The 14,682-nt window shown below is 31.1% G+C and overlaps 1 protein-coding gene across 1 annotated transcript in view; it reads right to left on the bottom strand.

Annotated features, from left to right (window-relative positions):
* Positions 1-676: 676 nt before the first annotated feature.
* LOC129968582 (protein qui-1-like) overlaps positions 677-14,682 on the bottom strand; it is a 239,599-nt gene continuing 225,593 nt past the window's right edge. Inside the window, exons 22-27 of the mRNA XM_056082613.1 lie at positions 14,157-14,347; positions 11,914-12,107; positions 9,080-9,242; positions 7,572-7,770; positions 5,075-5,305; positions 677-4,047 (exon numbers count right to left, since the gene is read on the bottom strand). Coding sequence (XP_055938588.1) covers positions 3,554-4,047; positions 5,075-5,305; positions 7,572-7,770; positions 9,080-9,242; positions 11,914-12,107; positions 14,157-14,347 — 1,472 coding nt within the window. The 3' untranslated portion in view covers positions 677-3,553. The remainder of the gene's footprint in view (positions 4,048-5,074; positions 5,306-7,571; positions 7,771-9,079; positions 9,243-11,913; positions 12,108-14,156; positions 14,348-14,682) is intronic.

Below are 14,682 nucleotides of genomic sequence, written 5' to 3'. Positions count from 1 at the left end.
TCTTTTATATGTGGATCATATTATCCACTTTTTATAAACAATCCGTCATGTCTCATGCTTATTGATTAGTTGGAAAAAAGCTGAATTTCATCCCAACATAGTCTAGAAGAAATAATCGTTTCTCGTAGTTTAAAAAAATCTATGCACGCCTTTGAAAATTATGTTACGAACAGAAAAAGCCGGTTCATACGCTTGGAAGTTTAATGTTATGACTGAAAATTCTCATCATAGATGGACGTTGCCATTGAAGCATTCTCACCTAAACTAATCTTTCTATGCAAAGTGATTCTGGTATGCTTATTTTCGTAGACCCAAAAAATTTATCACAAATAGTTGAAAGAAATATGATATAATTAGGAAATTTATGACTAATGTTTATATTAAGAATTCAAAGAGTGTACGATATGCTAACGTTTTAAATATCATTGCCAATTTTTTATAGTTAATTTCTCTCTGCAAAGACTTGATTCATAAAGATATTTGATAATAAGTTGAAACTGTAGAATCTTCCAAGTTCAACAACTTGAGCTAATGTAAAGTGAAGCAAACAAAATCTCTCTCTCTCTCTCTCTCTCTCTCTCTCTATATATATATATATATATATATATATATATATATATATATATATATATATATATATATATATATATATATATATATATAACGTGCTTGGCATAGAAATCGTTCTTATTACTTATTGTCAAATGGCAACTATTAAATGTAAACAAATGCTGCATTTAATTCAAGTTTCATTTAGATATTTAATGGAGTTACAAAATATTCTTAGAAGTTCTCCGAAGAGGAATCGACTGTTTTACCACCTCGCCATATATCCTTAAAAATTTCTTTCCATCAGATGGAAAAAGATGCAAAAGTAATCAAAATTATAGAAATATGCGTCTCACAGTTTGATCAAACGTTGAAATAGGCTTATATGCCGTTAGATGAAAAATCGCTAATACTTGTTTATAATATTCATAATTTCCAAAGCTATTATCTCGCAAAAATGGTTTATGTATTATCTTAAAATAAAAAAATAATAATAATAAAAAAAATAAACTTTTTAATGATATCAGTTTTATTTCTATATAATTTGGTATGCAGTCTCTTTTTAATGTTTTAAATTCAAACGCATCCATCAGAACATTCAATCGAGTGCTTTTGCCAATGTTAATATTAAATAATTTGGAAACCAAGTTGTAACTTTAGTTGGCGATAAATCGCGAAATGTGACAACCTTCTGCATTATTTTCTAATAAACTAAAAGCGAAAAATTGATGCCTCAAAAGCGATAAATCGCCAATTTGTTGCCTACGCATTTTGAGGCTTCAAAAACCTCAAACCAAAACAACATCAAGTTCTCACGTGATTAAAAAAAAAAAAAAAAAAAAAAAATCTGTCTTTGGACATTGACTCTGAAGAAGGATTTTCATTTTTATTTTGTTGCATATGCATTATTTAATTTTCACCAACTGTAGTAAGATGTTATTTAATTAAAATCTTGCTTTTCAGTCGCATCAAATAACAAAGTGAAATTTGATGCATTCCATATTAATCACTTTATAGCCTACAAAAGTCAATAATCTGGGCGAACAAATTGTTCGACAAAGGCGACTGGTAAATTTCAATAAAAGGAATACGTTAATTTAATCTCATAATAAACGCGAATATGCATTCAAATAAAGGCGAAAGTTTTTAAGCTCTTATTTAATGCGTTCACAGAAACCCTAATGAATATAGAAATGTTCTAGATTAATTATAGTTTGGAATTTAAAATATAATTTTTATAAACTTTTTTTATAAGCTGTTTATCTCATAATGTAAAAGCAAAGGTTTTATAATCAAATGATGAAAAATCCACTTGATTTTCAGTGCCGAATTGAGTTTTTTAGAGGTTTTAGGTAATGCCCCCTCTAACTACCAAAACTAGATTTTGTTTTAGCTTTTTCATTTATTTTCTGCATAAGCGATTTTAAGTTGCAAATTTTGATAATTAAAATGGCAAAACAATTATTGTGAATCAATTTCAAGATCTGTGATTTTAATATATAAGTATGTATGTATGCACAGTTAAAATTTAGAAGTAATTTCATCAGAAAATAGCAAAAGATTGACAATTTTTTGCATTTTTAACACAATCTAAATGGTAATTGATTATAAGTTCAGATATTTTCTAAATTATAAAGCATTATTTTATAATCCTAAAATATATAGCATATTATAAAACTCAATATTAAAATATATTAGTTAAGGATTACTTAATTCATTAAAACTATACCTGATTTTTATTGTAATAAACCCATGTGTACAGTCTTTATAATTAAGTACAATCAATTTTTTTTTTTTTGAAAAATACACCAAAAAATCTCAAAAGTTCTGGGTTTTCAAACTTGCGTAGAAATCCGGCTTTGTAATTTTTGAAAATTAACAGTAGGTCATCGAATGTTTAATGCAAATAATTAAATAATATTATTATTAATAATAAGTCAAAATGCAAATAATTTTTTTTATATACTGGGGACAAGAATTCAGAATAGGAGTTTCTGCATGAAGATTGAAGTTGAGATCCTATTACGATCCCAAGGGCAGAGAAATTAACTTCAATCTACAAACATTAAATTGAATGAGTGAAAAAGAAATGTCATGAATCAAAGGAAAAAGAAAAGGAGCAACTGTGTCCTATACCATGGAGATTTGAAGAATTTATAAAATCAATGCTTACTACTAGTTCAATTCTGATTCAAACGGAACGTCTGCCACAGCCTGGCATGTCTATATGTCAGTGAATTTTTTCATATTATTTGCACATTGATTGATACAGACATAAAAATACGATTTACCATGAGACAGGACGGCAATGATCTAAAACTTTTTCTTTCAGTATTATTTTCTTCATAACTTTGTTAATATCATTATAGTAAAATTATTAAAATTAATTTATTGAGGTTGTTCCACGATGTACCCACTCTCTTTTAGCTGACTAATTTTTCTTGTTTTCTAATTTCCCTCCTCAGAGAATAAATGAAATATTACTGTAGTTTCATACTCTTACTTTTCTGCTGACTCGTTTTACTCGTTACTTAATCATATGATCCCCTCTGAGGATAGAAAAGATCCCATGGCATTTTTGTTGCGTCAGATTGCCGCTTTTGAACCCTTGTCTTTACATTATTCGAAATTAATGATTTTTTTTCCGTTCAAACATAATGGAATTCCGTTCAAACATAATGGATTCAAACATAATGGAACATTTAGACTCTATAATATACATGCCTAACTATATTATCTTCCTTCAAATGTTACTACTATCATTAGTACAATTCATCCATACATACCTTAAATACGTGGTTCAGCACATACCTACGAACACATAAACATGACTAGCTTTGATTTGACACACTCATCGAGTTTAATAATTCGTGTTCCTATATGCTTAATTGAAGCAGCAACTGGTGAACTCACGAACACACTTGTTCGTGAAATTCTTTTTTTCATCAGAAAAAGAGTTTCTTTGAAATGCAAGAGGAAGAGGAACCATTGACTTCCATCACATTTATGCAATGGCGCACACTGTCGAATCAGTCACATCTGCACCTTTTTGTTCCTGATCTCCATCAGCCTCGCCGGGATTTTCTGCTGGCGAATCTAACAGTTGGCGATTTGCAGACTGTATTTTTGCCAGAAGATCTGCTTTCCTTGTTTCTAGGTCTCTGGCCATGTTTTGGGTCGGCTGGTTGTGGTCAGGAAAAAACGCGAACATACTTTGTTGTTTCTTGAGCAGTTTATGTTTGGCAAGCTTGGCTTTGGGTTGCATACTCAACGGATCAGAGGGTCGGAGAATGCCACCTGTTAGTCGTGCTTTTGTTCCATCCCACACGCTTCCAGCTGTAGAGAGTGACAGTGGCTGACGTTTCAGGTCATCCAAGTTAGATAGGAAATCATGTCGCGGTGAACTCGCTTTCAGTTCCCAATAGAGTGAATCGAATGATTGTTCTCGCTTTAGATTTCCTTTTAGCATTACTCTCTTGGGAAGCACACCTGATGGTCCTAAAAGACAGAAAAGTTTCAGTTCGCTTTAAAATGTACATGTTAAAATTATACTTACACATAATTTCAATTTCACACCAATTAATATTTGTTGCATGTTTATTTCTTCAATATTTTCAGGGAAACATTCGCATTAAATACACTATTGTATTAAGAAAAGATAATAAATAATAAAAGAATAGATCAATAGGAAGTCAGTATTTGTCAACACATGAATGACTTTTCAAAATTTGTGTGTAACCTTTTGTCCTTATGAATTATCTTAGCAGTTAATCACCTTTTAATAGTAATCAACTTTTTCATATTACTTTAATCATGGCATATGTAAGTTTTTTAATGGCTTTTGTAGTACTTTCAATATTTTAAAAAAGAATTCTAATTTATCTCAAAATAAATTTTTGTACGTTTCCATATTTTCAAGAACGATATTTTTATTGTGTTGTTGATTAGTTTCTTTTTAATTTATCTTTGTTTTTTCCATTCATTCCTTACTTTATTTTATTTCCAATTAGATTATTCACTGGTTAAGAAACACATATGTTTTATTTAATAAATCCAATAACTTAAGTTGTTTCATCTTCTGTACTTCATATAAATATAAATTGCTCTTATTTATGAAGATTAAGATTAGAGAAGCCGAAATGTGAATTTTTTCTTTAATATAAAAATCTTTCTTCAAAATATTAACAGACACTCTTGGATATAATATTATATCCCTATTAGCACAAATATTGTACGATATCCCCACGATCTTGTTCAATATTCTGAATGCCGGCTAATATCACGAAGTTATTGTAACAATATTATTCGGTATTTTGTGCTAATAGGAACTTTGTTCGAGAATGTTCCGTTCTATAGTAGAAGGCAAATTCTTTTCTACGAGTCTTTAATATTATTTAATAATTTGAATTTAAAATTTTCGCCATTAGTCCGTTAAATGAAAGCTGTCAACATACCAAACTGAAGTGTCGGTCTAACATCTTAAGTAATACTTTTATGATCATTGTTATTTTCATTTAAATCTTACCTGAATTTTTTGAGTCTTCCTGATGGCCTGGTAACATGTCTAAAGTTATGCCTTTTGCCGGATTGTTCTGAAGTCGGAGGATCGGCACAGAAGAACTCTTGGCGAGTTGGACAACAATATGATTCAGATTAAAGCTGCAGGTTAAAGATATCAGCTGAGCGTGCAAATCCAGCATGCTAATACGTTCTCCAGTGTGGATGTTCCACAATTGTATCGTGTTATCGGAAGAGCCTTTAGAGAAGTTCAGAAAGATTAACATTCGAAATGTAGTCACTCAAAGAAACAAAACCCCAAAAAATTCATTATTCTTTTAAAGAGGGAAAGAGCTATGCTAACATAAAAGTTTTCAAAGTCGCATAAATCCTCAAATCACCCCACCACCACCACTTTTTTTTTTCATTATTTTTGCTTTATTATTTTTATTATTCTTTGCCTAAATTTCACTTCGCCATTACTTAACTCGGAAAAAAGTGTGTTAATATCGAAGAATACATTTTTCAATTTAGGGCGAAACCTGTTTGAAATCATAAAAAGTTCATAATATTAACAATCGACAATATCTCCTTCAATTTTACAGATAATTGCATGAAACTTTTCCTATGCAATAGCCAGTACGGTATAGACTTTTTGGATAATCTCTTTGTTTTTTTGGTAACTTTTTTATTTCGCCATAAGGGGCGCTGTAACCTGTCTCAATAAACTCAGCATAGTCACTTTATTATAAGTATACGTTACTTCCGTGGCTATTCGAGATTCCATAACAATTAGACATTTTAATTTTCTAACATGTGAAGTATACAATGAAAATAATTGCAATCATCAAAAATTTGAAGACAAGACTTTGACGAATCTCCGTTTTTGATCTCTCCGAGTCAGAAAAACGCATTTTCAGAATTATTCTGTTTATACTTTTGTCTGTCTCTCAGTTTGTTTGTCTGTGAATACGATGACACAAAATTGCTTTAAGTTAGATGGATGAATTGGATTTGTGATGGTTGCATCAAGTTTTCCTATCAAATTTCAAGCGGAATGTATTTTCAACAAGTCTGTCCGTCTGATTGTCTGAACAACAAGTGAACACGATAACTACGAAAGGTAAAGAGCTAAATGAACAAAAGTTCATTCTCATATTTAACAATTAAATTGTATATCTGTATGACATTTTTAACTCAATTCTGGTACTTTTCTGTTAGATGGGCGCAAATGTCGCCAATTATGAACCAAACGCGAATTTGGCGAAAGAAATTTAGCGGAATTCCACATAATTTGGCGATTTTTCGCTTGCGCCCAACTAATGGAAAAATACCTAAATTCGTAATAAGTTGATTGTTTGCTGGGCGATACTTAGGTAAACATACAAATATAACAACTCAAAAATGCAATGATTCATATAAATGAAACTTTGTACACAGTTATATCATTCAAAATGGAGAATTTTATCATATTTTAAATAAAATCTATCTAAAGGGTTGACTTTCTTTTGTACTTTTCGCATTGATATAAAAAAAAAAAATTAATGAAGAAACCAAAATGACTTAAATGAATGAAATTTTATTCATGATCTTGTTTTCAAAATTATAATTATGTGTTCAAATTTTGGTTAAAATTCTGCCGATAAAACAGCGTTCAAAATGGGTATTTGATTTTCTTTGTTATTTTATGAAACACAAATTCTCATGCGTGAGACCCTGAAAAATTCCCTTACCCAAAGTTCACAGTTTTTTGTGAAGGTAGAAAGGAGATCAGACCTTTATTAGAGAATACACGCGAAAGTTTCGGCGAGACCATTGTCACTAATTTTATATAGAAAATGTTAAATAAGATGTAAAGGAATTAGATATATTTTATAATATTTTAAGTACTATTGTTGTATTTCTTTCAAAATAAATACATGGAAGAAAATGGAATAATTCCCTAATAGTGAACGTTGAATTTAATTATGCATGAAGTCAGGAGTGGTGGAAACTAATTTATAAAATTCTGTTTAAAAAAGATAAAGGTACTTTTAAGGCATCAATAAATGAACATCCGGATTTTTCCACTTTTCTTAATTATTTTAATGTTTTTTTTAAAGGGGCCATAGATAATCAATTTCTTGTTATGGTTCGGATAGGATACCAAATGGCAAAGTGCGCTTAAATCCGTTAAAATATTTGTGTGAAATAATAAAAAAATATTCCATAAAATATGTTTTAAAAAATTATTCTTAGGAAAATTAGACAGGGCAATGAAAAAAGGAGCGCTTTAATTTTTAATTTTTTTTTTTCAAAAATAGAAGCAAAATAAAATTTTCATTTAATGCTTTTAAAGAAGAGAGTTTTTGGATTTGGTATAAGTCAAATCCAAAGCAACATTATTGCATCGAAATGAGTACTTCGAATGCGAGAAAAAAAATCGTCTGAAAATACTATATGAATTCTAATGAAAAAGTTTGTAATTGTTCCATCTCTTCTCACAATATTACCGGACAAAAAAACTACCTTACTCAAAATATTACCTGACAAAAGAGTAGACCCATCTGGTGTAAGTGAGGCACACTTGACGGTATCCGTGTGACCTCTGAAGGTCAGATTATCTGTACCTGTCAGCATGTCCCAGAGTATTAAAGTGCAATCGGAGGACCCCGAAACAACTAGGGAAGGACTCAAGGGCGCACCAGCAACGCATGTAACTGAACCTTCATGGCCGGCAAGCACCTGAGGGTAAAATATTAAGAATAGTTTTCTTTAGAAAAATTTGACAATTAAAGAAAAATAAACTAATATGTCCACTTTTTCCATTTATTTTACTTTATTGCTTATTTCAGTAGATAAAGGTTTACAGTTTTTTCATATGTAACATTTTTATGGGCTGGAAAAATATTCATGACAATATATCTGTCAGACAAATTTTATCGCAACTTCATTTTCCGGAAATAATAATTTAAAAAAATTATTTAGTTAATAGTAAAGAAATTTTACTCTAAAAACTTTTTTCTTAATAATTTTAATGGCCAATGTAAATGATATTATTAATACAAGTGGAATTTTTTTAACAACAATTTTTTAAAAATCTTCAATAGATAGTTATTTATTTTGTACTTAACATTTCTTATTAAAGTTTTTAATTTCTTTTACATTGTAGTCATATTGATTTTGAGAATTGTAAAGTAAGTTTTTTGTTAGATACCAAGTACTACTTCTTAATAAATATATATTTTAGAATTAATTTAGTCATATTAATGTTCCGTTTCAAAGCAACACTAGAGATATTTTGGAACGGGCCTAGTAATTTTGAGACGCGGTCAGATGACGAGGACGACATCTGTGCTGGCAGCCGCTCTCCAAACTTCAGCATAGAACCAGCGGGAGGAAATTTGATCATGACAGATTTAGAGTGCAAAAGACCCTCTAACACGGCGGTTCTTCGACGGAATGGAATCTTTAACTTAGAGCTCTCAGATCTCGAAACCGAGACTTTATTATCAGGCCACCACGGCCATCAAAATATATATTAAAATCCTAAAGAAGTGAAAGAAATTATATTTCTTGAACAATATTGTAAAAGGTTGGGATAGAATATGTACTTTATGGGAAATGTGTTTCTTTTTCATTCATTACGAATTTATTAAACATGAGGTGAGTCAAATTTTATCTTTGATAAAGATTTATTTTCTGTAACTGGTGAATCATTTTTCCTGAGAATTACACATTTTGTAAATTTCAAGATTTATATATTACATTACATGCGAAGCCAACTCTAATAATATCTCATTGAAAATGAAAAGGATTCAAAAATAAAATAATTCATTGCATGTTTAATCTTTTAAATGATTAATTTAGAATTTTTATCATGATAAAATGATTCACGATGAAAATTATTTTTAATTCCAAAATATGGCAAATGTATACAGAAGGAATTATGAAAATGTACATAAGGCATATATCTATTCATTAGAAAATAAAAGTTGCGCTTCACATTTGTAAATTAAAACGCAGAAAATAATTTACAAGAACTTTCCTTTACCTGAGTGAGTTTTCCTGTTGCAACCTCCCAGACCTTCAAGGACATATCATTCGATCCTGTGATGACCGTCTCACAGTCATGACTTACTAGGTAGCACAGGATGGAATCGCTGTGGCTTACGCTAATCTCAAAATCCACATCCTTTAGAGGCCAAAATTTAAGTCTAAAAAGTAAAGAACTATATTAATAATAATAGACAATAAAATAATTACAAAAGTAATGTGGAATTACAAGTATATAGTGACTCTAGAGTATCCATTTTTAAACATCTTGCCACAAATGGCTGGTATAATTTCGTTTTTTGGAAAATAAATGTTTCAATAAATTATTCTAATATGAAAATGGAAATAATATATCATATATAATGCACAGCAGTGGCTTGCATTCAACTGAAACAAGTGAAACAGTGCTTCATTAATCAATTTCTGTTTTTAGATGCTATCGAATTTTATTATCTAAATGCTATCTAATTCTAATTCCAGCTCCATTCATATTGACAAATTTGAAAGAATAATTGTGCTTTTTTACCTTTGTAGATAAGCAGCAGGAAGGGTTTAAAGTGAGCGAGTGATTCTTGCTTGTTTTGACAGCTAGTCACCTTCTTATTGGTTCGTGAAATTTATTATATAATATTCTTTGACGCTGATACCGATTTTTGGGAATTTTCTGAGCAGTTCAGTATTTCTGGCTTTACAGCTCACTGTGAATATGATGCAAGAACTGCTTTTTTATGTTAGCAAATGATTTACATTTCATCTCGCCACTTTATTATAGGTTTCGATGAGTAAGAATTCATTACTTTCACATTGATCACTTGAATTTCTACAAGCTATTCATCATCCACTGTTATTCGAACTATGAACATCAAAACTAATATTTTCAGCATCTCATTATCATTGGAAAGTAATTACTTACTGTGCAATATCCTAAACTTTTAAAATTTTGGGGTTATATCTCATAAATCGCCACACTGTCGTATATAGCATATCTAATTTACATCGCATGTACACTACTACTACAATATGCACTTACGGCTCCTTGCTCCATTATTGCATTTGCAACTTCTACTTTCTGCAGGTGAGTTGGTTTGTAACCTCTTCGGGATTTAAAGGCGAATGTTACTTCCCTTCAAAAGGTAATGTCAGTTTCCAAAGTTAAACTTTCAACCTGCCGAAGTACTTTAAGTGCGATAGAAGTATTGTGGTTTCGTTGATAAAACAGCTCATCTAGGAACTCGTGATCTGATAAAGCCAATTTCATAATAGAATCCACGTTTTGTGGAAAAAAAATCCTACGATATTCCTCATGTAATCGTTCAATAAAAGTAAAGGATACAAATTGCCTGTTCCGTAACACGATTTCCTTCTCTGCAGGCTGAAATATATTCTAGATTTCTTCCTTCGAAAACTTAACCGCATATTCAGGAGAGCATGTGTGGATGAAATGGGCCAATCAATTTAATCTATAGAGATGTCTAAACACCTTCTGCTTAGTTTGGATAACCCTGCACATCAAAATAAGAGAAAGTTTAATCAATCGTTGAATTTTAATAGTACATTCTATCAGGTGTGCCGGTTAATAATTCTTAATATTTCTGAAAGAAAATAATTGAGCCTTAAAAGAAAGGTGGCAAATACTTTATTCATAGTATGAAAAACAATAAGCTCTTCCTACAAAAATTGTTCATATTTTGAGGTGATCCAGTTAGCATGGCCCTTTTGCGACATCTTCTGAAGTTGAAGTATTGCTGGGAAAATGCATGAGACATAGATGCAAGTTGCATAAGACAGTCCGAAGAAACCATGTCTGGTGAGTATGAGAGTACAGTGGGTTAAGAGCTCCCAGCCATAAGCGAAAACGGTATCTCTGATGTCTATAGCTGTGTTGGATGAGGCGTTGTTTTGCTGCAAAATCACTTTTCAGTGTCTTGCAGCGCAATCTAGATGCTTTTCGATCAAAGAATGGTTCAGTTTGAGTTGTTGATGGTAGCGAATGGTATTCAGTGTTACAACTGATTTTAGAGGCTCATGGTACAACAACAACAGTAAAAAAACCTTCCGATTTCAATTAAAACTATGGAACCATCACTTTTGAATTTTTTAAAACCAGTACATGCCTTGCGGAAGGGCAATGTCGAAATTTTCATAAAAATATAAAGGCCTGCTCGGTTTTTTTTTATTGAACAAGAAAAGCAGTACATACCACACATGCTCTTTATTTTGCTTTATACTAGATACGTTTACCAACAATATTACTGAATTCGACATTTGCACATAATATATGTCAACATTGTACTGTCCTAGCAACAAACTGACAAATTAATTGAGACTATGAACCCATCTTACTTTCAGTACTATCAAGCGAAGAAATTAAAAATTATTAACTAGCACGTCTAGCAAATGAGAAAAGAAAGTAATAAACAAAGATTATATTACTGACAATATACAGTCTTATTCATTGAAAATAATTTAAAATGTTATGCTAGCCTCTCTTGCTGTATCCTCCCAGTTTCTCATTTCATCTCTCTACAGAGCTTGTTTGTATTTATCGACATATACCAATTACAGTTTGAAAGAATTAGAATATAATAAAATATTTGATCTCCCACCACTTATTTGATCTGACATCGACTTTTACTAACCTTATTTGTTATGTGTCTCATTCACCGGAGAATATAGACATTCTCCACTTACGAACTTTCACGGCAACACATATTCTTTTGAATACATTAGGATCATATTCAGTATTATTTATCTTGGCGTAACGATTCGTCTTATAGCTCTAATTGATTACAGCAAAAAAAAAAAAAAGTCAGCACTACTAAAGTTACTTACATGTTATCATTCTTCCCTGAAACTGTAAATACCACATCGCTGTGAAGAGTCACCAGGACGGTTGATTTCGAGCAGACATATATTTGATTTCCATTGTCAGCTGTCCATAGTCTGTGGTAACCTTGATTATCAACTGACAGCACACGGCGGCTGTCAGATGCCACACATACGCTAACGATTTTGGACTGATGTTCCTAAGAAAGTATTGAAATAAAAATTGCAAAAAACGCGTTTCATAATGATCAAACAGCACTACACTGTTATTTTGTATTCATCATTTAAATTTGCTGATAAGACTTGATTTATCTTACTTGAATGCATACTTCAAAGATTCGTTACCGGCAGAATGCATCCTTCTGATACCTAATAACACAAAATTCTCAGCAACATTGGCTCGATATTTTTAGCTCTTGATATTTTAAAAAATCATTTGTATTATATGGATGATTGCCAAGCTTTGAAGCATTTCAAATTTATATGTGAAGTTTGTATCCAAACATAAGGAAACATTAAGGATCTAAGGGCTATTGTTTCACAATATTTTATTACATTTAACTATTTTTATATTGACATTTAATCTTATCAAAGTATTGCCAGTAGCAAGTAACTAACTGTTTATGTCAGCGTTAGAGTTGAAAGTTATTTATAGAAATAAAGCAACAAATGTTAGAATGTTCAGACTAATTTAGTTAAAATTCCATTATAATGCTAAGATATTTCGTATATAAGGCCGCAGTCCGACGAGCCTAAACTTGCAGTTTCATTGGCTGTATAATTAACATACTCATTTAAAATTGACACTCGAAACCTTTTACGTAAGTTGAGTGACGTAAATCACGATCATTAATTGATCTACGAATATAACAATAATAAATATATTACTTAGCCATTAACTTTCTAAAGCCAGATTTTGAAATTAACGGCTCACAACGGATATCTTTGCAAGTCTGTGTGTGATAATAATAAATTGAAAATTATTTTAAAATTTGTATTCTAATTTTTAAACGAATTTCCTTACAATATTGCCTTATTAAAAAAAGAATTGTAATATTTATACATAATTACTAGCATAGTCCTTTTCCACCACCAATAATAGCAATGAATATTTTGAAAGCTGATATTAATAACTCCCACACAATTAGTATTCTACTGTTATAGAAAGAATGAAATGAAGTGAAACGGGTATTTGCCTGAAAGAAACTTTTGTGACTTAAAGAAACACTATTTCCGTTTACGAAACTTTATTGCCCAAAGTTATATTCAATTATGAAATGAAATATATCTATGTTAAATCGAACATTACTGACAGTTCCTTGAACTTTTAAATAAGTTATTGCAAAACGAAAATTTGAAAATAATTATTGCAAAACGATATCCCACAAAATAAGACGGATGCTCGCAGAAAAGAGACGTCGAATGTAAGGAAGGAGACTTTATCATTATCTATGCTTTTTTCAATACTGAATTTTTGAAATAAGCTCACGTTTGTGTCAAAATCGAAGCTTTTGACCACCCTGCTCTAAACTCTTCATGTGAGTGCATCGGAGTGGACTGATGCTAATAATTCATTTGACCTTTACGGGTTTAACTAATAGATATGTTTAATTCCAGGCAAGAATATTAGATGTAATTGGTTTTTGAACTCTTGAACTGCCGATGCCAAAGAATCACTATAAAAACAATATTCGAACCAGTATGCACCAGTATTCGAACATTTTAAATAATTTAAATTCTTGCATGATATCATGTTAATCTCATGTGGTGGCAAGAAATTCACAGATGCGTGCGCCAAAACAATCCACTGTAACTCGCATTGAAGACACACAAAGTATCCGATAACTTATAGAAACCGAAAAAAATATTTATATCTTCTAAATAAAGGAATTTTCGACCTATGACTCCCATAAACTGTATTTCGGCAAACAATTTCAATCAATGGATAGCGCGTATTTTTACTTCTATGACAATTGCCTGCTTACGTGTGCAGTTGTTGGCGATTCTTTGACAAAAGCCTGTTGACGTGCATAGCACGCACGTCTTTCAACCTCAAGTGGTTAAATTAATGGCAGTGATGATGATTATTTTTAAACGTGGACTGCGTAATTTATGACTTAAGGTTTATCTAGTAGAGCTAAACTCAGACCTTTGCAAGAAAACGTTTGTGACAAATCATCAAAAGCATTATTAATATTAAAAGATGATAAATTTCCTGTAAAGGGTACTAAAAGTATTGAAAGACCTACTTTGAAAACTGCCTCCACAACTCCTTGAGTAAGACCATATACTCTCAACGTCGTATCCTCCGATCCAGAGACAACAAATAAACCATGCGGGGCAAACGCCACGCATGTTATTGGACCTGAATGTCCATCGAGAGTTTGATTGACCTCTCCTGTCGTCAAGTTCCACACTTTCAAGAGATTGTCTTTAGAGCCTACAAAGATTAAAGCTTAATTAATACTTTTGAAAAAATACAGTTTTATGAATTTGTGAATTATGAATCAGCACTGATCAACATTAAACAAGTGCTTCTTTTTTTAGGAACACTATATCAAACAAGTCACATAAATATTGTTTTAGCATAACTTAAAAATGAAGTTTTTATGGAGTCTTTTTCAAGGTATAATATTTTATACTGCCTAATTGTCAACAAAGATGCTAATTAATTGATATGTTATTAAATTTGTTTCCGTTAATTAATACACTTTATTAGAATATTTCCTAGCTGGAACTTTTTCAATTTCAGAGTAACTTTTGGGAAGATGAAAA

Source organism: Argiope bruennichi, chromosome 5 (assembly GCF_947563725.1).
Source record: "Argiope bruennichi chromosome 5, qqArgBrue1.1, whole genome shotgun sequence".
Taxonomy (NCBI): Eukaryota; Metazoa; Arthropoda; class Arachnida; order Araneae; family Araneidae; genus Argiope; species Argiope bruennichi.
The sequence above is the reverse complement of the archived record's forward strand: the minus strand, read 5'-3'. Positions and strand labels throughout refer to the sequence as shown.